The sequence below is a fragment of the Hippocampus bargibanti genome, linkage group LG19 (genome assembly GCF_051943395.1).
Source record: "Hippocampus bargibanti isolate YZ-2025 linkage group LG19, ASM5194339v1, whole genome shotgun sequence".
Lineage (NCBI taxonomy): Eukaryota > Metazoa > Chordata > Actinopteri > Syngnathiformes > Syngnathidae > Hippocampus > Hippocampus bargibanti.
Window position 1 is genome coordinate 2,578,397 of NC_142752.1, and position 19,488 is coordinate 2,597,884.

The 19,488-nt window shown below is 40.5% G+C and overlaps 1 protein-coding gene across 2 annotated transcripts; it reads right to left on the minus strand.

The window, feature by feature from the left end:
- Positions 1-974: 974 nt before the first annotated feature.
- sptlc2b (serine palmitoyltransferase, long chain base subunit 2b) lies at positions 975-18,916 on the minus strand. 2 transcript variants are annotated; one of them, XM_089021532.1, is made up of 12 exons: positions 18,641-18,916; positions 15,423-15,617; positions 15,167-15,321; positions 13,784-13,932; positions 13,510-13,634; positions 12,305-12,398; positions 12,111-12,216; positions 9,848-10,067; positions 9,656-9,782; positions 7,463-7,598; positions 7,245-7,374; positions 975-1,478 (listed from the first exon to the last, which is right to left on the minus strand). In XM_089021532.1, exons 1-12 carry the CDS (start codon positions 18,782-18,784, stop codon positions 1,434-1,436), a joined length of 1,626 nt encoding a protein of 541 aa, XP_088877658.1. In that variant the 5' UTR covers positions 18,785-18,916; the 3' UTR covers positions 975-1,433. The 2 variants fall into 2 exon arrangements, with proteins under 2 accessions (XP_088877658.1, XP_088877657.1); XM_089021531.1 differs by lacking the exon at positions 975-1,478 and adding an exon at positions 4,200-4,738.
- Positions 18,917-19,488: the final 572 nt, after the last annotated feature.

Genomic DNA, 19,488 nt, shown 5'->3' on the forward strand with positions numbered 1-19,488 from the left:
AAAAAAGAATAGTAGTAAATGGTGGCGGGCGTTGACCGGATTAAAGCCTATATTCAAGTCTCGCAAGCGGTCTTAAAACGTAAAAAAACTGCGCCATTGATGTTGAAAGTCGAGCGATATCTCTAATTAGCGAAATGTTTGTCAGTTTTAAGACGCGAAGATCAAATGTTTTGTGTTCTATTTTTGTCCCCCGTTGCGTCCATATACAACGTGAAAACAAAGAAAAAAATGTACGCCTTGTAATCCGGTCACACAAGCGCACCGTATTAAAAAAAAAAATCAAGTGAAGTTTGTTTGTTCGAGTGCTGCGGTTGTGTTTTAACACGCTTTGCGTAGACAGTCAAATCTAGGTTTTCGACCATAATCCATTGCATAATAATAAAACATTTAATTTCTAAGTGCCTTTCAAAACTCTCAGGTCACTTTACAGTCACTGGATGAGTTTTTCTGTGGGTGAGCAGCGGCAGCCACACGCGCCAGCGTTCACTCAACCCAGAATAACTCAAATAAATAAAAAGCTAGCTAGCTAGCCATTAGATAGCTTGTAGCTAGCCAGCCAGCTAGCTATCTAGCTAACAGATAGCTAATAGATAGTCAGCTAACCAGAGAGCTAGCTAATAGATAGCTGGTAGCTGTATAGATAGCTAATAGATAGCCAGATAGCTAGCAAGCTAGCCAATAGATAGCAAATAGATAGCCAGCCAACTAGCCAGCTGTGTAGATAGCTAATAGGCAGCTAGCTAGACAGATAGCTAGTTGATAGCAAATAGGTAGCCAGCTAGCTAGATAGATAGTGAATAGATAGCCAGCTAACTAGCCAGCCAATAGATAGCCAGCCAGCTGGATAGATAGCTAATAGATAGCCAGCTAGCTAGCTAATAGATAGCCAGATAGCTAAGGAACTAGTTTTCTTTGTTTCCTTCGTAGGATACCTTCTATTTTCATGTTCAGAAACCTGTTCGAAAACCAAAACATTTTGTATTATAATCAATATCTGCTTTTTATTTGATTTTTTTATCGTGATTGAACAATACAAACACGCCTGCTCACAATGGAACGCTCCACGAGGATAACGCATCGGCGACAATGAGACGCGACACAAGGAAGTGACGTATAAGGAAGCGGATGGGAGTCCAGTGGTGCATTTAGGTGCGCTTAGTTTGGTCGAGAACCCCCCAAAAAACGGACATTTTTGGTCGAAAAGCAAATCGGTTGAGAACCAAGACGCCCGAAAACCGAGATTTGACTGTACTTCAGTTCATTGCCATAACAATTGGAGCTCAAATATGCACAAACGGCCAACTTGATATACTGACAACTTAGTGATTTAATCTGTTTAGAACAGCATGATGGACAAACATCATGGCTTCCTTCACACTTAAAATTCAAATCACGCAAAATTGCAAGGGATCGTGTAACAGATAGGCAACGTCTCATTCATCTCGAAGGGGTTTCAGTTCGTTAAAGTGGTTGCTGACCTAAAAAAAAAAAAAAATCTATTAAAAAGGTGGAAGCAGTTCGACTGGATGGTGGTGGAGGGGCTACAAGGAACAGAAACGTTGCTGTTTGCAAAAAAAAAAAAAAAAAAGTCTTTTCCTCCATAAACATTGAACATTCTGCGCCGCTCGGGACATTTTTTTTTTACCGCTAACACACGGACGGCGCCGACGAATTCGGAGCCACGACGACGTCACGTATCAATGGATGAAAACGCACCAGATTGACGAGATGATGATGATTTGATATACAAGACAAATATTCTCCAGATGCGGTTAACAAAAGTCACCCAAAAAATAATAATAAAAGGATACAAAAACAGTTTGTAGATTCAGTACGTTGGCTCGACTCGAAAACCCATCGATAAATCAATAAAATGGCCCGTATAAAATACCCGAAGCAGAATTGGAATGCAGTTTTTTTAGAACAACAATCACTGTGAAAGGTGAAAAGAAAAAAAAATGGGACACATTGAGCACACGAAGAACAACTCGTGCATATTTCAGTGATGACATCATGATGATGTCATCACCTGCGCATTCACAATGCCTGTCAGTAGTGCGAGCACCTAAGAAGAAATGTTGATATAACTCATTCACCGCCGTTCACTAATTTATTCGGGAATCGAAAATACGACCTTGAGCGCCATTCCCTTTTTTTTCGGGTTTGGGTGCTGATAAAGCGCTGGTCAGACCTTTGGCAATGTTTTTTTCCCCTTCCACGAGGGGGCAGTGTTTGCCTTTTGTGTGTTATTAAAGTGCTATATAAACCAATAGGTATTGTATATTGGACAGCTGCCCTAATTTCAGGTTCATATAACTCCAGACCAATATAATTTTATTAATTCCTTACATGGAGCTTTGTCGCCCTCTTCTGCCTCTTTTTGGTGCTAAACGAAGTTTTCAGATCAAACAACGTACAGCAAAATGCATTGAAGGACTGCTACACTGTGTCCTTTTTTCGGTCAGGGGCGTTCCTTCAGTGACGTCACGTGAGGACTCGTCACCAACTCAAAAACAAGACTTCCGGAATATTCTTAAAAGGCAAAATATAGCTATATGCGGTGGAATCTTTGTAAAATACGCTCAGTAGAAGTCATTTGAAGCCATTTTACAAATTATGGACACAACTTGTCGGTTGTCCTTTAAAATCTGCACACCCATAGGGGGAGGGGGGGGAGTGACACTACGTGAAGCTGCCTATTGGATAACCGTGACAATTTTCTGGCGTAAAAAAAAAAATGGGACAGCTGAATGATAAGATAAAAATTTTCAATAAATAAAATCTGTATATCAGATATGTGTGAGGGCAATATCGTCATACATACAGTTTGAAACGTATAAAAGGACGTTATAAAAATTGAACGCACGGCAAAGAGGGTAATGAGGAAGGAGGGGTAAGAAAATAACCAGACTGTGACGTTTTTGAGAGCAGGTCAATAAAGTTGCAAAATAGCTTTAGAAAAGAAGCAGTAAAAAATATTCTGTCATTTTTTTTTTAATTCCTGGGATCTTTTTTTCCTCCTTATTTCATTTACATTTGAAGAGAACGGTATAAAATATATCTATTTATTTTATATATGTGTGTGTGTGGTTGCTTTGTCAGTGAAAGAAGCGAATATTCTGCACTTTGTTGAGCTTTTTCTATGCGGGTGTTTGCGTGTGATAATATGTCGAGCATATATGCTGTTATACTTTTGTGAGATGTTTGGAATGGGACGGAAGAGGATGAGGGACATTGAAGAAAAAAAATAAGGTTGGTAAGATTCGGACTTTTTTCTCAGAATTCTCATTTTCAAGTCAGAATTTTCAGATTAAAGTCAGAATTCTGACTTTGTAGAGTTATAACTATAGCGCCACGAACGTCACAGTCAGAATTTTGACTTGATTCTCAGAATTCTGATTTTAAGTCCGAATTCTCGCAATGAAGTCAGAATTCTAACTTCAAAGTCAGAATTCTGAGAATAATTTCAGAATTCTCACATTACAGTTAGAATTCCGAGATTGAAGTCAGAATTCTGATTTTATTCTCAGAATTCTGACTTTATTCTCAGAATTCTGACTTTATTCTCAGAATTCTCAGTTTAAAGTCACAATTCTGGGAATAAAGTCAGAATTCTGTCAATAAAGTCAGAATTCAGCGAATAAAATCAGAATTCTGACTCTAAACACCGAATTCAGAGAATAAAGTCAGAATTCTCACTTTAAAGTGAATTCTCATTTTAAAGTGAGAATTCTGAGAATAAAGTCAGAATTCTCACTTTACATTCAGAATTCTAAGTCAGTATTCTGACTTTATTCTCAGATTTCGAGGATTAAAGTCAAAAATCTCACTTTAAAGTCAGAATTCTAAGAATAAAGTCAGAATTCTCACTTTAAAGTCAGAATTCTTAGAATATCATGAGAATTCTCACTTTATTCTCAGAATTCTGAAAATAAAGTCAGAATTCTCATTTACTTTCAAGCCAGAATTTTGAGAATAAGGTCAGAATTCTGAGAATAACGTCAGAATTCTCACTTTACAGTCAGAATTTTGAGAATAAAGTGAGAATTCTGACTTTATTCTCAGAATTCTGACTGTAAAGTGAGAATTCTGACTTTATGAGAATAAAGACGGAATTCTCACTTTATTCTCATAAAGTCAGATTTCTCACTTTAAAGTCAGAATTCTGAGAATAAAGTGAGAATCTTACCAACCTTTTTCATTTTCCTTCGGAGGCCCTAATCCTCTTGCGTAGGAATGCTACCCGACTTTGTAAAGAGTTATTTACATACACCGCATCTTTGCTACCAACATTTTTGTTTGAATTGCACAAATAATGTCTGGAGGCGTCGGGGGCTAACTATTGCGTAATCACCAAACACATTAAATGTGCTCGTTTCGAATTTTCACGAAAATATGTCATTTGATATTTTGATATCCACCATTTAAGCTCTGATGAAGTCCGTTGAGGTTTAGAGAATGCTGAAAAGAGGTCGAGAAGAAGTGGGTGCATAAGCAAAAAGCCGGAAAGGAAGCTTCATCAGAGCATGACGCGTGTACGTACAGTACGTGCGTGAAAGCACGCGTATACATGGACGACGACGGCGGCGCGGGAACATTTTTTTTTTTGTGCGGCTCAGTCCCGAAAATGACTTTCCTCCGAAGTCCACCTGATGGGAGGAGGAGGAGGAGGAGCCTGTTGACGTCTGGAGTACTTGAGCTGGAGCAGGTCGCCCACTTCATTCATGGCCCCCAATACCTGGCACGGCATCACAAGTCATGTCATCATCGGGATTGAACAGACGCGGGGGAAACGACGCCTACGGAATTGATACGAATTTTTAATAATACGAATAAATGTGATATGGCATTAAAATTAAAGAAATAAACTGTACTGGATAATAAAGTCGTTTTATTTACCTCTGTGGTCGTTGATGGCTTGATGGAATGGAGTGGCCGGTTTCCTTAGCATTAAACACTTGATGAGGAACGTAGCCTTCTTCTTTCACCATCTTGAGGAATGATCCCTTGTAGGTGCTATCGCTGCGATAATCTTATCTAGTTCCTCATCAATTGTGTTCTGTTTAGCTGGGTTGATAGCTTTTTGCATCAAGTGTACAGATGGTTTGTGCGGGTTGTTTGTGGAGCCTGGCTATCCATTGGCTGTCCGGCTATCTGGCTAGCTCTCTATTAGCTTGCTAGCTCACTGGCTATCTAGCTGGCGTTCGTAAACCGAGGTATCACTGTACTCCAAAGCACCTGGAAACAATTTACCTCCCCCCCACCCCCACCCCCACCCGTGACCTTTTCTTTTTTTTTTCTCCCCCCCCTCTCATCCCGACTCGCAACAGTAAGGCCGCTTTTCCAAAGACGGAAAAAGCGGCTCCTCCGACTGCATCTACAAAGGCTTTCGCCCGCCCCGACGTTAGCGTTGACATGCGCGACGGTAAGATGAATGAAGTGCCTTTGGAGAGTCACGGCAGCTCGTAATAAAAGCTTCAGCGTAATACCCGCCGACAGCTTCCAAGTGCTATTAAAAATAAAAGGGCAAACTGGGAGCTCTTATTATCCGACGCCGCTCACTCCGACGCGCGCATAGCCGATTGACATCCGCTGTGATCCGAGCGCATTTAGACGATAACAAACAACAACACTTAAAGGACAACCGACACCATTTTTTTGTTTCCTAACTGACATCAGAAAAACGTTTTATAGCATCTAAAATACCCAAAAATCGCAGGCTGATATCTTTAGTCAAATGATAAACACCAATAAAAATGACTTAAAACTACTTCAAAATAACCCCTGAAATGGCGAGTTTCAGAAAGTCCCGCCCCCTTGTTCGTGATGTCACGCCAGGACGTCTTTTGCCTTGCTCTAGAATCAAAACAATGGCTTCAGATTCGGAAAATATGCTTTCTTGTACTCATCCAGTTATGAATATGATTCAAATAGTTCTGAAGAGGAAAGCATAAATGTTTGCAATCGATTAAAGAAGTCCTTTCGTGTCATTTTGAGGCATCTGGACTCCAATGTAGCGTCCCCGAAAATGCACAAGATGGCGCCCAAGCTCCGTTGGAAACGGGCTGATTTGTCTGCTGGGAATTTGTGTCAACTTTCATCTTTTTTATGCGTGTTACCGCAATTAGCTGCGACACACAACGATTCACCGTCACGTTATTTATGTAGTTTTCCTTCTAATTTCGCGATCAACACGATGTTTTCAGACCAAATGAAGTACCCAAAATGCATTGTGGGTCGCTTTCTCGGTCAGGTGCGTGACGTCATGTCAGGCATCGTCATAAACTCGAAAACAAGACATCCTGAATATTCAGCGCGAGTCTTAAAAGCTAAAATATAGCTATATATGCGGTGGAATCTTTGTAAAATGTGCTCAGTAGAAGTCATTTAAAGTGATTTTACAAATTATGGACGCAACTTGTCCGAGGTGTCGGTTGTCCTTTAAGTTTTTGTTGTTATTGTTTTGACTTCAAGATGGCGCTGCGAGAGTGGCTGCCTTTCCAGCAGCTCGTGTATTTTGTTTTTCTACTTCTTTCATTCCTTTCATCTTCAATTGATAACTTTGCTGCTGTGAAATGTAAATTTCTCCACTGCAAGACTAATAAAGGTACATCCAATCCAATCCAATGTATGTATTGCAATGTATTTTGGACACCGACCCTCATTTCAAGCTCAGGTAACTTCAGACCGATATAAGTTAGGAATTAACTTCTTTTTTTCTGATGAAAGAAGTGATTTTAAGGTTTATTACGCTGCATCGGGTGTTTATGTAGTTCTAAAACTCCGTGTTCTGTGGGTCCTGCAATTTGAGTGAAAATGACAAAAACCCTGGCACTGGAGTGGACACATTTTTGCACATGGTCTGGCAGCGAATGAGTTAAGCTAGTGGGGGCACCCGGACCATATCACAGCATGGAATTTTATTTATTTTTTAATTTTGTATTTATTATTTTATTTATTATTTATCAATGTATTTATTTATTTATTTATTTATTTATTTATTTATTTATAGTAGACTTAATCGATTTATTTGGTTTTATTTTTGGGGGGCATAAATGTCATCGTCACCTATGACCTCTATTTCTTACTTTCCTTTCCTCTTCCTTTCATAACTTTGCTGCTGTGAAATGTGAATGTCTCCACTACGAGACGAATAAAGGTACATCCAATCCAATCCAAAAACTTCAACGTGTCAAAGCGTCGCTAAAATGAAAATGACTATTTTTCACAACGTGATGACTTACTGTGTCGAGCATTTCCCTGGTGTGCGCTGCCGAAATGCAAAAGCGCGCTCGGGATTCGATGATGGGCGTCGCCGGAAAGCCGACGACCACCGTGCCGATGTTCCGCTTCAGCATCTCTCGGCCAAAGGCCCTGAAACGAGGAAAAAATAAATACAATGGGGGGGAGGGGCAGTTGACTCTACGCGGTCATGTTTCTCAAAATGGACGTGACGACGTACCCGATTTTGGCCGGCATGTAGAGCATGACGGGCACGACGGGTGAGTCGCTGTTGCCGTAGATGATGACGCCCATCTCGCAAAGTTTCCTGCGGAAGTAGGCGGTGTTCTCCGACAGCTGGCGCAGGCGGTCGCCACCTGGAGACGATGGACAGATATCAACGTTAGCCACTTTAATGTAGTGATGGGAATTCCCGCTTTTTCGGCTCCAAAATGGCTCCTCAGTTTTTATTAAATAAATTAATTTACGACCAAAAATAATGTAAATTATATGGAAAACGAATTTCTAATGTAAAGAATGTACAATAAGCTATATAGCTATCTAGCGAGCTAGCTATTAGCTATCTATTAGCGCGCTAGCTAGCTTTCTTTCAATTTGAGTTATGGGTTGAGTGAACGCTGGCGCGTGTGGCCGCCGCTGCTCACCCACGGAAAAACTTATACTGTGACTGTAAAGTGACCTTGAGAGTTTTGAAAGGCGCTTATCAATGAAATGTATTATTATTATTATCATGATATCATTTTTAATTGATATGGCTCCCTATTAGGAGTCGGCTCCAGTTGTTCACTTCCAAGAGCTGGTTTTAAGAGCCGGTTCGTTCGCGAACGACACATCACTACTTTGATGACTCCTCAAGTCATCACAGGATGCCTTAAAATGGTGGAACAATGTGGCTATCTGGGGAAAAACAAAAAAATGGAGTTTGTCCGCGGCGTTTGGCTTTGAAGACAGCCAGAATTCATTAAGGAGGGAATGAGCGGGGGAGGTGAAGTTAAACAGGCATCCACACGCAGCGCAGATTCGCCCGAATGGTGCAATGTGTCTGGATCTTCAAAGACTCCAAGCAGGTGACGGACAGGGGGGGGCGGAGGGGACGGGGGGGCTGCAACATATCACGCCGTCATTGTAATTCTTCTACAAGGAAAACTCCAGCCGGCTCGCCCGTTCTGGTTATCTTCACGGCAGACGACGTCGACCGTCTGCCAGTAAAAAAAAAGCTCTCAGGTGGATTATTACAAGAGTCTTGTAACACGCTCTATTTTAGATTTTGTAACAAATCTTTTGCCCCATGGACCGGTTTAATGTTAGACAATGTTTGCAGGGACCTTCCTTTAGCAAGCATCATGGAACTTGACAATGCTTGATTTTGCTTTTGCGGGCCGAATAAAATTATGAAGCGGGCCAGATTTGGCCCCTGGTCCTTAACTTTGACAACTGTGCTATGCATAGATGTAACAGTGGATCTGGTCATTTTTCAAAATAAAACATCGAAAATACAAAAAAAAAAAACACAGGTCTTGTAAGTCATTTATTTTTCTGTGTGGCCCGATATCAAATGACCCACGGACCACTGCCGGTCCACAGTCCACAGTTTGGTAACCGCTGTCCTATATGATATTCGGCGTCGGTACAAATAAAACCAATACGTAATCCGATTTTTGGCTTTTCGCCCAAAATACAATTTTGTGCTTTATTTATGAACGGAGATGCCTCCAACTATCTGGCTAGATAGCTAGCTAGATAGCTAGCTAGCTATAGTTAAAGATATTACTAATCCAATAAAACCAGGTGATTACATTTTAAATCTAAAAAAAAATGTTTAGTAATGAACCTGTTTGCAATAGTGACCTATATTAGCAATATAGCTACCTAGTTAGCTATTTGAGTCAGGAAACATATTAGCTATCTATCTATTAGCTATCTAGCATTCTATTAGCTAGCTTTCTATCTTTTTGAGTTATTCCGGGTTGAGTGAACGCTCACCCACTGACAAACTGATCCTGTGACTTTAAAGTGACCATGACAGTTTTGAAAGGCGCTTAGAAATGAAATGTATTACTATTACTATTATTATTATTATTATTATTATTATTATTATTATTATTATTATTATTTTGCAACCAACTTGTAAACACACGAGTAAAGATGAATGCCAATCATTCTGACATTTCTCAGCCACCAGAGTGATGACGGTGAAAAAAAGCAAAGCCAACTCTGGATTCTACTGACATCTTGTGTTCAGAGTCCAGAACTTCCTTTGACGCTCCAATCGAGCGCCTTGTTAGATGATAACAACTCAAATAGAATAGTAAGACAAATAGATAGAAAGCTAGCTAGCAAGAAAATAGATAGCTAATAGCTAGCCAGCTAGATAGCTAGCCATCTTAGCGTTCGGCTTTTTTTTAGAACCTACCCAGCGTGCTGCCATCTTCTCCCATGATGATTTTCATGGAGGTGATGATTTGCTGGGCCACGGGTGGGGGCATGGAGGTGGCGTACATGGCGCTGTGGGAGTTTTGCCGCAGGTAATGGATCAGCTCCTACACCAGCGCAAGAACATATTAAGAACATGGACCAATTGCGTGGAATCGGTTTTTCCGCTCACCTTTCTGCCTCCGATGTAACCCCCGGCGCCACCGAAGCTTTTGGTGAACGTCCCCATCATCACGTCCACGTCTGTGGGATCCAGGCCAAAGTAGTCCACCACGCCTTTGCCGTTGGGGCCAAGGGCGCCGATGCTGTGGGCCTCGTCCAGGTAGACGTAAGCCTTGTAACGTTTCTTCAAGGCGATGACTTCCGGCAGGCGCACGATGGAACCCTCCATGCTTTGCGGGAAGGAAGTCAAGGACATACAGTGATACTTTAGCTTACGAACTTAATTGGTTCCCAGAAAGTGTGTGTAAGGCGAAAACTGTGTATTCCAAACATTAATTCCCCATAGGAAACTATTAAAATGAGAATAATCCGTTCCCAGGTCCCCATAAAAAATATTTTTCAACTAAATAAGCCTTGAAACTACACACAACATACCTTATTTTATGTATAATAAATGCGCTATGGTATTGTAATTAAAGAAATAAACTGTACTGTATAATAAAGTTGTTTTATTGACCTTTGTGATGGTCGTTGATGGCTTGATGGAATGGATAGCTTTTTGCATCAAGTGTCTCAAGGAGCTCTGGGTTGTACATCTTAGAAGTTGTGATTATTACACCATGACGAATGACACTATGAATCCCTGTACGACACTTAAAGTTCTCAAAGTATCCGTGGCTAGCCTTGATATCATCAAAGAATGACGAACTTCCAGGTTGCCTCTTGACGATATCCAAGTGAAGTTGCCGTGCTTTCTCTGCGATCATTTTACCCAGTTCCTCATCAGTTGTATTGTCTTTAGCTGGGTTGATTGCTTTTTGCATCAAGTGTCTCAAGAAGCTCTGGGTTGTACATCTTAGAAGTTGTGAGGATGCAACAGCAACAGATGCAGGCAGACACACTCGAAACTTCATTAATAGCTGGTTCCCTTGCTTGTATGTTCTCTTCAAATTGTACAGATGGCTCGTGCGGGTTATTGGTGGAGCCTGATTGATGGGATATTTTAACCTTGCAGTCTACACTCTGCCTTCAAACTTATCAATAAAGTTGAAAGGAGTCCAAATTTCACTACATATTCTCGCAAATGTAACGTTTTAAGGCGAAACGTTCGTGAGCTAGAGCTTTCGTAAGCCGAGGTTATCACTGTATTTGAATGAAAGACATTTTTCACTTGGATGGAGGTTGGATGAAGGTGAAGAGTGCCGATTTGGCTCGGGAAGATCTTTTCTTTGGCTGCGCGTAAGCGCCATCATCGATCCATTTTAACGACCCGACTGTTTGGCTCGGGAAGCCCGGCGCAAATCAGACTCCATTAACGTTGCATTAGTAAAAGAACATTGATTAAGTTGTAGCGGCTGTTTGGAAAGGTTATTGATCCCCCGTGACTTATTTCGACAAGAAATGCATTTCGAGGAGAGCGGGAATGGTTCCAGACTGTTGGAGGTTTTATATTTTGACAAAAAGGACTTTTATTTTACAAAGACTTGTTGATAGTAACTAATTCACTGCCATTCACGAATGTATTCACAAATTGAAAATGTGACGTAGAGCGCCATTTCCGAATATGTCCGGGTTTTGGTTTTTCTTGCGGGGATGCCGATAAAGCGCTGGTCAGACCTCCGGCATTTTTTTTCCCTCCCACGAGGGGGCAGCATTTCCCTTTTTTTCCCATGTTAGCGCTTTGTTCCAGCGTCGGCTGCTGTTAAAGCGCGATATAAACCATTATGTATGTACTGTATTGTATTTTGTACATCTGCCCCCATTTCAAGCTCATACAACTCCAGATCCATATAACTTAAGAATTAACTCTTTCTAATGAAAAAAAGAGCGTCTCATATTTCTTACGCGAAATTGAATGTTTATGTAGTCCTAAAACTCAACATTCTGTGGGTCGTGGAAAAGAATGAATGACTCTCTGAGTCTTTGTGATGTCATATTTGTGATTTTGTTTTTTTTTTCCAAGATGGCGGCGCATGAACACGCAGCGGCTCCCCTCTCTCTCCCTGCAAATTGGCATTTTCGTGTTTATTATGTTTGTTATAAAGTCATTATAAGTGCCTTGCACACTGGGTCCGAGAGGACTGTCATTTCATCTGTGCTGTCTGTCATGCATATTAGCATATTAGCATATTTGACAATAAAGCCGACTTTGATCTCATCTGTCATTTTACAAGTTTGATTTGCTTTCGCGGGCCGAATACAATGTGACGGCGGGCCAGATTTGGCCCCCGGGCCTTGACTTTGACACCAATGCCATATATGATGATCCTTACCTATAAATGCCCTCCACCAAAATGAGAATTTTTCTCCATGGACGATGGGTTCTCGGCTGTCCGTGTACGATGGCGTCTCGCAGGAGCTTCTCAAGGCTTTGCATGTCTGCGAGCGACGGAAATCGCGGGCTGTTAAAAACGCAGAACGTCGGAGCAGGGGTCGTCGTCAACGGTTTTACGGATGGGTCGCCTACTGTTGTGTTTGAAGACCCGAATCATTGAGCCGGAGAGACGGGCGCCCAGTACGAGTGATGCGTGATTCAACTCGTCGCTTAGGATGAGACACCCCTGGAACAAGGAGGGGGGTGGGGGGTCAATCAAGTTTAATCAGGCACATTACAATACAATACAATACATGTTGATTTTGGGAGCAATAATTTGCAAAGGGACACATGAACTGAAACCGCTTCCCTGAAATTAACACAATCTAAGGCACATTTCACAATAATAATAATACTACTACTACTAATAATAATACATTTCATTTATAAACGCCTTTCAAAACTCTCAAGATCACTTTACAGTCACAGGATGGGTTTTTCTGTGGGTGAGTAGCGGCAGCCACACATGCCAGTAACCCAAATAGATAGAAACTGAGCTGGCACTGTAATAGATAGCTAATAGATAGCTAGCTAGATAACAAGCCAGCTAGATAGCCAATAGATAGCTAGCCAGATAGCTAACAGATAGGTAGCTAGAAAGCCATCCAGCTAGATAGCCATATAGCTAACAGATAGCCAGCGAGATAGATAGAAAGCGAGCTGGCTAGCTAATAGCTAGCTAGCTAGATAACCAGGCGGCTAGATAGCCAATTGATAGGCAGCTAGACAGCTAGCCAGATAGTTAACAGATAGCTAGCTAAAAAGCCAGCCAGCAAGATACCCATATCGCTAATAGATAGCCAGCCAGACAGCTAGAGAGCCCGATAGCGAAGAGATTCTCATTTTGCACATGAGCATGCCAGCGGGTCACATCGGCCAATGGAATAAATAAGCCTCGTGAAATATGTGAAAGCAGAGACATGGGAAGAAACAAAAACGGGGGGTGGGGGTGGGGGGGTAATAAAAATATGCCGCAACAGGATTAGAGTAAAGAATGTAGGTGGCTTCTTGCCAAAGGCGGTGGTTCTTTCAGCACGTACCGTTTGCACCTCTGCGTGCCGCTTTTTACTATTTCCTGTTCACAAACTCAGTCGAAAGTGATCGGATTGTGTTTTCGGTCCAACGGTAGCGCCGATTTGCAGCTCATCTCAAACCGTTTTTGAATGATCGGAACTGTCTTGGCTTGTTCCGCGTTCGTTTTATTTGCAGTTCAAACGAGTACATTTGTCCTTCTGAGATTACAGGCCAAGGTGGACAATGCGGAAAAAAAAAAAGGAAGAAAGAAAAAAATTCCGTACCTTTCCGGTAAGCGCAGGAATGTTCATGGAATTTGTGGCGAAGCCCATTCCGAAGGCCATGGCTGACTCGACCCCGAGGAACCTGGCGACCAATTGTTCTAGCTCCTCATGGATGTCGAGGTTCCCTATAACGCAGGGGTGTCAAAGTCATTTTGGCCCGCGGGTCTTGACTTGGACACCTGCGATTGAAACCATTTTTTTTTCATCGCTCATTTGTCAACGAAAATAAAAATACAACTAATTCAGTGATCACAGACACGGTTCCTTCTCCCACCTAATTCGCAACGAGTGCTGCCCACGCCGACTCCGTACTTTTGCGTGACCTCAACGGCGGCGTCAGCACAAGCGCCGGTGTTCTCGGCAAAGCCCAGGTAATTGTACGAGCCCATGTTGATAACGTCCTTCACCACGCTGCCCGTGTGCCTGGAGGAGAGCGAGACAATGAAACTCGGGGGGCACAACAACCCAAGGTCAGCGGTAGCTGCGCAAATATTTCCTGTTCGGCGTTGTTGTTTAAATGCCCCGGTCAAGCAGCGGCGGGAGATTGCGCAACATTTTATATCAGGGGCAATTTAGCTTCAGCGCAACAAGGCGTATTTGACACATTCCGGTCGTGATTAAAAAATGTGGCGCGGGAGGGGGGTGTGGGGGGAAAGCCAGCACCCCCTTTTGAAACACCTAGCTGGCTATCTAGCTAGCTATCTATTAGCTGTCTAACTAGCTCACTAGCTATCTATTAGTCATCTGTTATTTATTTATTAGCTAGCCAGCTAACTTGATCTATTTGAGTTATTCCCGATTGAACGGGGTTACCGTTGCTGGCTACCTAGCTAGCTATCGATTTGCTATCTATTAGCTGTCTAACTAGCTAGCTTGCTATCTCTTAGTTATCTATTAGCTAGCCAGCTAACTTGATCTATTTGAGTTATTCCCGGGTGAAACGGGTCGCCGTTGCTGGCTACCTAGCTAGCTAACTATTTGCTATCCATTAGCTGTCTAACTAGCGATCTATTAGTCGTATATTAGCTAGCTAACGTGATCTATTTGAGTTATTCCCAGTTGAACGGGGTCACTGTTGCTGGCTACCTAGCTAGCAGTCTATTAGCTGTCTAACTAGTTAGCGTGCTATCTCTTAGTTATCTATTAGCTAGCTAACTTGATCGATTTGAGTTATACCCGGTTGAACGGGGTGGGGTCACCGTTGTTGTCTACCTAGCTAGCTATCTATTTCCTATCTATTAGCTGTCTAACTAGCTAGCTTGCTATCTCTTAGTTATCTATTAGCTAGCTAGATAACTTGATCTATTTGAGTTATTCCCGGTTGAACGTGGTCACCGTTGCTGGCTACCTAGGTAGCTATGTATTAGCTGTTTAACTAGCTAGCTTGCTATCTCTTAGTTATCTATTAGCTAGCTAGCTAACTTGATCTATTTGAGTTATTCCCGGTTCACATCATGTAACCGTTGAGTTAAACAAAGTCAACAAATGAAGTAATCCAACCTGGGAGTGGGGGTTGGGTATTAGTTAACGTTCTTCATCCAATATACACAACAGGCTAAATTACTATGTCATGTGACTTGGCATATCAATAGGCCTTTTTTTTCATTCCACGGTAAACTAAGCCTCTTGCGTACGTCACCATTCAAAATCAACTTACTGGAAGGTCCAGTTGTAATCTGGGGAAACCCGCTCCACGAGGTCCATTTTTGCCCCGGGAACGCTACAGATGGGTCGGTTCCAGTTGTCTCGGATCCTCATGTACAAGTTCCTGGTGTAGAAGTTCTCAAAGTCTTGATAGAGCGGGACAAAGTCCTAGTAAAAGGGGGGGTGAAAGCAGCCATCGTGATACAAAAGGAAACACACTAGATGACAGCCAATCCACTGATTTGCATTCGGATGACTTTTCCACTGACCTTTTGCTCTTCCCGTTCTCGGGCCATGGTGCATTTTCCGATATTCCAGTGTCGGAGAAAGTCCCGGAGGTAGCCAAAAATGGTGAGGATACCGTAGCCCACGTAAGTAAGCACGGCCACCAGTAGAGGAGTCTGCTCAAATGACTCCACAAAGGGTCTCTTGTACAGGCTGGAGTTGTGTGCGCCATGTTGGTTCTGGGAGAGAGGGGGAGGGGGGACAAAACAAGCATTATCAATCCGACAATTCTCCGTTTCCTCCGGCGCAATTTTGAAATGCGGCGGGGTAGAGTGGTTGTCACGCAATTGGGGGTAACAGTTGACATTTGTCAATGCTCATGCCGACTTGCGGTTACCCCGACACCTTGTACTCCTCGGGGAGAATTAAAAAAAAACAAACAAACAAACAAAAACGTAAATAAATAAACAGAAGCATAAATAAATACACAAATGAATACATAAATATAATAAATAAATACATATATAAATACACAAATAAATACATAAATAGAACATACATAAATAAATACACAAATAAATAAATACATAAATATAAATAAACACATGGATACATCAATACACAAATAAATAAATATAACATATATAAATAAATAAACAGACGTAAATAAATCCACAAATGAATAAATAAATAAGTACATATATAAATACACAAATAAATACAATTAATACATAAATATAACATAAATAAATAAACATACACAAATAAAACAAATAAATAAATATAAAATAAAGAAGTAAACAAGATCATACATTAATCCATATGCACATGCATAAATACACAAATAAAAAGTCATAAATATAAATAAAATAAATAAACACATTCATACATAAATAAATACACAAATGCATAAATGGATAAATAAATATTAAATACATAAATAAACAAACAACCACATAAATAAATACATACACACATACATACATAAATACACAAAGAAATAAATACATATAACACGTATGAATAAACATACATAAATAAATGAATATAAATAAACAAAAATAAACAAATAAATACATAAACAGACATACATAAATACACAAATAAATACAATCAATACATAAATATAACATAAATAAATATACATAAATAAAACTGAAATAAATAAAAAATAAACAAGAACATATATTAATAAATACATAAACACATGCATAAATACACAAATAAATACATAAATATAAATAAAATAAATAAACACATTCATATATAACTAAATACACAAATATAACACGTATAAATAAATAAACATACTTCAATACAGAAATTGATAAATAAATCTTAAATACATAAACAAACAACCACATAAATAAATACATAAACACATACATACACAAATACACAAAGAAATAAATACATATAACACACATATAAACACACACAAATAGATAAATAAATAAATATAAAATAAATAAATAAGAACATACATAAATAAATACATAAACACATGCATAGATAGACAAATAAATACATACATATAAATAAAAAAAAAACATCCATGCATAAAGACACAAATACATAAATATACCATATATAAATAAATAAATGGATAAACAAATAAATAAATAAATGAGCAGAAAAATAAACATGCATACATAAATACACAAATAAATACATGAATATAAATCAAATAAATAAAAATAAATGAATAAATAAATGAATAAACAGAATAAATAAATACAAAAAAAATAAACAAATAAATATAAATTATAATTACCAACCAAATGAATAAATAAATAAATAAATACTATTTATAACCGTTGACAGATAAGCGAACCGTCAATACCTGCACGGAAAACAAGACAGGAAGAGCGATAAAACAATTGTCTTGAAACAGACCAACAAGCAAGCAAATTACAGCGCTCAACATCACTTGGGAAGTGGAGTGTAGCAGCTTGGCAGCAGCTCATGTGATCAGTCATGCCGTTCTCCTTGCGTGAGCATTTCAAACCAGTTTAGACGTGACCTTCCCCTTATGGAGGATGCAGGAAATTGGCCCGAAAGAGGTTGTAGCGGGCGTACGGACGCCCATCAGAATCCAAACATCCGCATTCACTTGGCATCTGATGTCATACAGTACACTGAAGTCAACAGATCCGAGCCACATTGCTATTTTGATATACAAAATCAAGAGTCTCGCTTTTTTTTTCATTGGCATGCATGTGTAAATTCTTCTAGTGGATATTTATAACTTGGAAATACAAAAAAACACACGTGGATGCGGAACCTCGGTTACAAAACTATGTTTTCGATTGCAGCGGTAGAAGCGGCCGCACCCTTGACAACGAAGAGACATTCCTCCTCGTTTAAGTGTCATGTGGACGAAGGGCTGGCTCTTCTCTCCCGGGAGACACCAAATCCTAACACAACAGGCCTTGGTCTTCATCTTCTCATTAGCAAAGGTAAACATAGACCTGTCAGACTTCACAATGACATTTACTGGACAGGAAAAAAAAACCACAACAAAACAATTGAGTGTAAGGTTACAAAGAACTACACAACGTTGGACCTTCGGGTGATGTAGGCCACTGTTACAAAATGATTAACTAGAACAACAACTTTCATTTCCCTACTGAGATGAGTGAGTGTATCTTCTCAAAAGTGAAAATAATAACTACAGCTTTTTAGTAATCGTTTTACATGCATAGAACACGTCACAACACCCAAACAAACATTATAAACGGCATTCAAATAATTTCAAGGCATCAAGTCACATTGTTACAAATGAACTCAAATGTGGACGACGGAGTACCGGAAATGATTTAAACATTACTTACATAACGAATACGACCAAGCCAAGTCTGCAGAAATCCTGCATCGGTTACACTACAAAACACGTGCCAGTGTTTTTCGTATGGACAAACCCCAAATACGTTATCATTACGATCGATGATTGTTTTTTTATTCATCAAAGCATCTTAACTTGCTTCTCTTTGGAGATGTTGTCATTAATGCAAATATGAACTTTCCACAGTCTGCTTACTAACGCGGGCCATCTTGGGTTTGATTCATAAATGAAGTAATCGATTCATAAACACAACGCCGTATTGCTTGCTCGAATTAGAAAGTATCCAACACATCCAGCTGTTTATAATAGTTGTGTTTTTAAAAATATAAATATATCTTGCGATTGTTTGAAATAGTTCGGGGCCGTTCTCCACGGAACTGTTGACGGCCGATTGGGCCCGGGCGGGCGGGTATTCACCTTCTCCCCGGGGCGTCGATACTTCTGCGGCTGTTGAAACAGGCAGTGGTTCTTCACGAAGCCATTTTTGCTCGCTTTTTGACCACTCGATGTCCGACGACAGGCGTCTCCGTTGAGTAGCTTGTTGGCGGAGCTTTCCGTCATTTCTGTCGGATCACCGCGGCGGATCGGTTCACAAATTGAAGTAGCCCAACTTGGGTGCGGATAATCGGGAAGTCATGTATGAACTCGGAGAAAGGTTCGCTTCGACGCCCACCGCGATGCGTCTGCACTAGCACACCGGAAGTACACGCCCCCGTGCGCTCCCATTCGCCAATGCGTTTAGTCACCGACAAAGATCGTTTATTAAAAACTGAAGGCCACCAAATACAATACGCGGGATTTTATTGGTGGGCTGTCAGACAAATTAAATTAAGCTCTGCTAATTAGCTGTTTTTGCCTTTCAAACAAAACAATATCATGAGTCATACTCAACATTTGAATTTTTCAACGGCAACATTTGTAGGAAGACAGAGTGAGCCATCTTCCTTGTTTTTTTAAACATCCCGGTCAAGCTCTTCCGATGGAAACAACCTATAGTAACCCCGAGTCAGATGTCAACATTAAACCTGTTGATGACGCAATTATTCACCTGAGCAGGACAAGGTCAAAGGGTATCCCAAGAGTGAGTCATCGGAAGTTGCTATGAATGTTATATGTCAGTATATGATGCTGTAAAGAAAGGTACGGCAATCGCTATCGGTGCCCGCACCGTCACAAAACTAAAATGCAAAGATAAATACATCACGCAGCAATGTAATTCTGGGACCCATTAATTTGGGGCCAGCAATTTCTGCTTATATTGATTG

What these genes read in the sequence shown, in the direction of transcription:
- sptlc2b (XM_089021531.1), bottom strand. Translation starts at nt 18,784, where the DNA reads ATGACGGAAAGCTCCGCCAACAAGCTACTCAACGGAGACGCCTGTCGT. An exon ending in ATCGACGCCCCGGGGAGAAG is followed by an intron (nt 15,618 to 18,640) that starts GTGAATACCCGC and finishes CCTCTCTCCCAG; the next exon opens with AACCAACATGGCGCACACAA. An exon ending in CCAGGGAAATGCTCGACACA is followed by an intron (nt 4,739 to 7,244) that starts GTAAGTCATCAC and finishes ATGCCGTGCCAG; the next exon opens with GTATTGGGGGCCATGAATGA.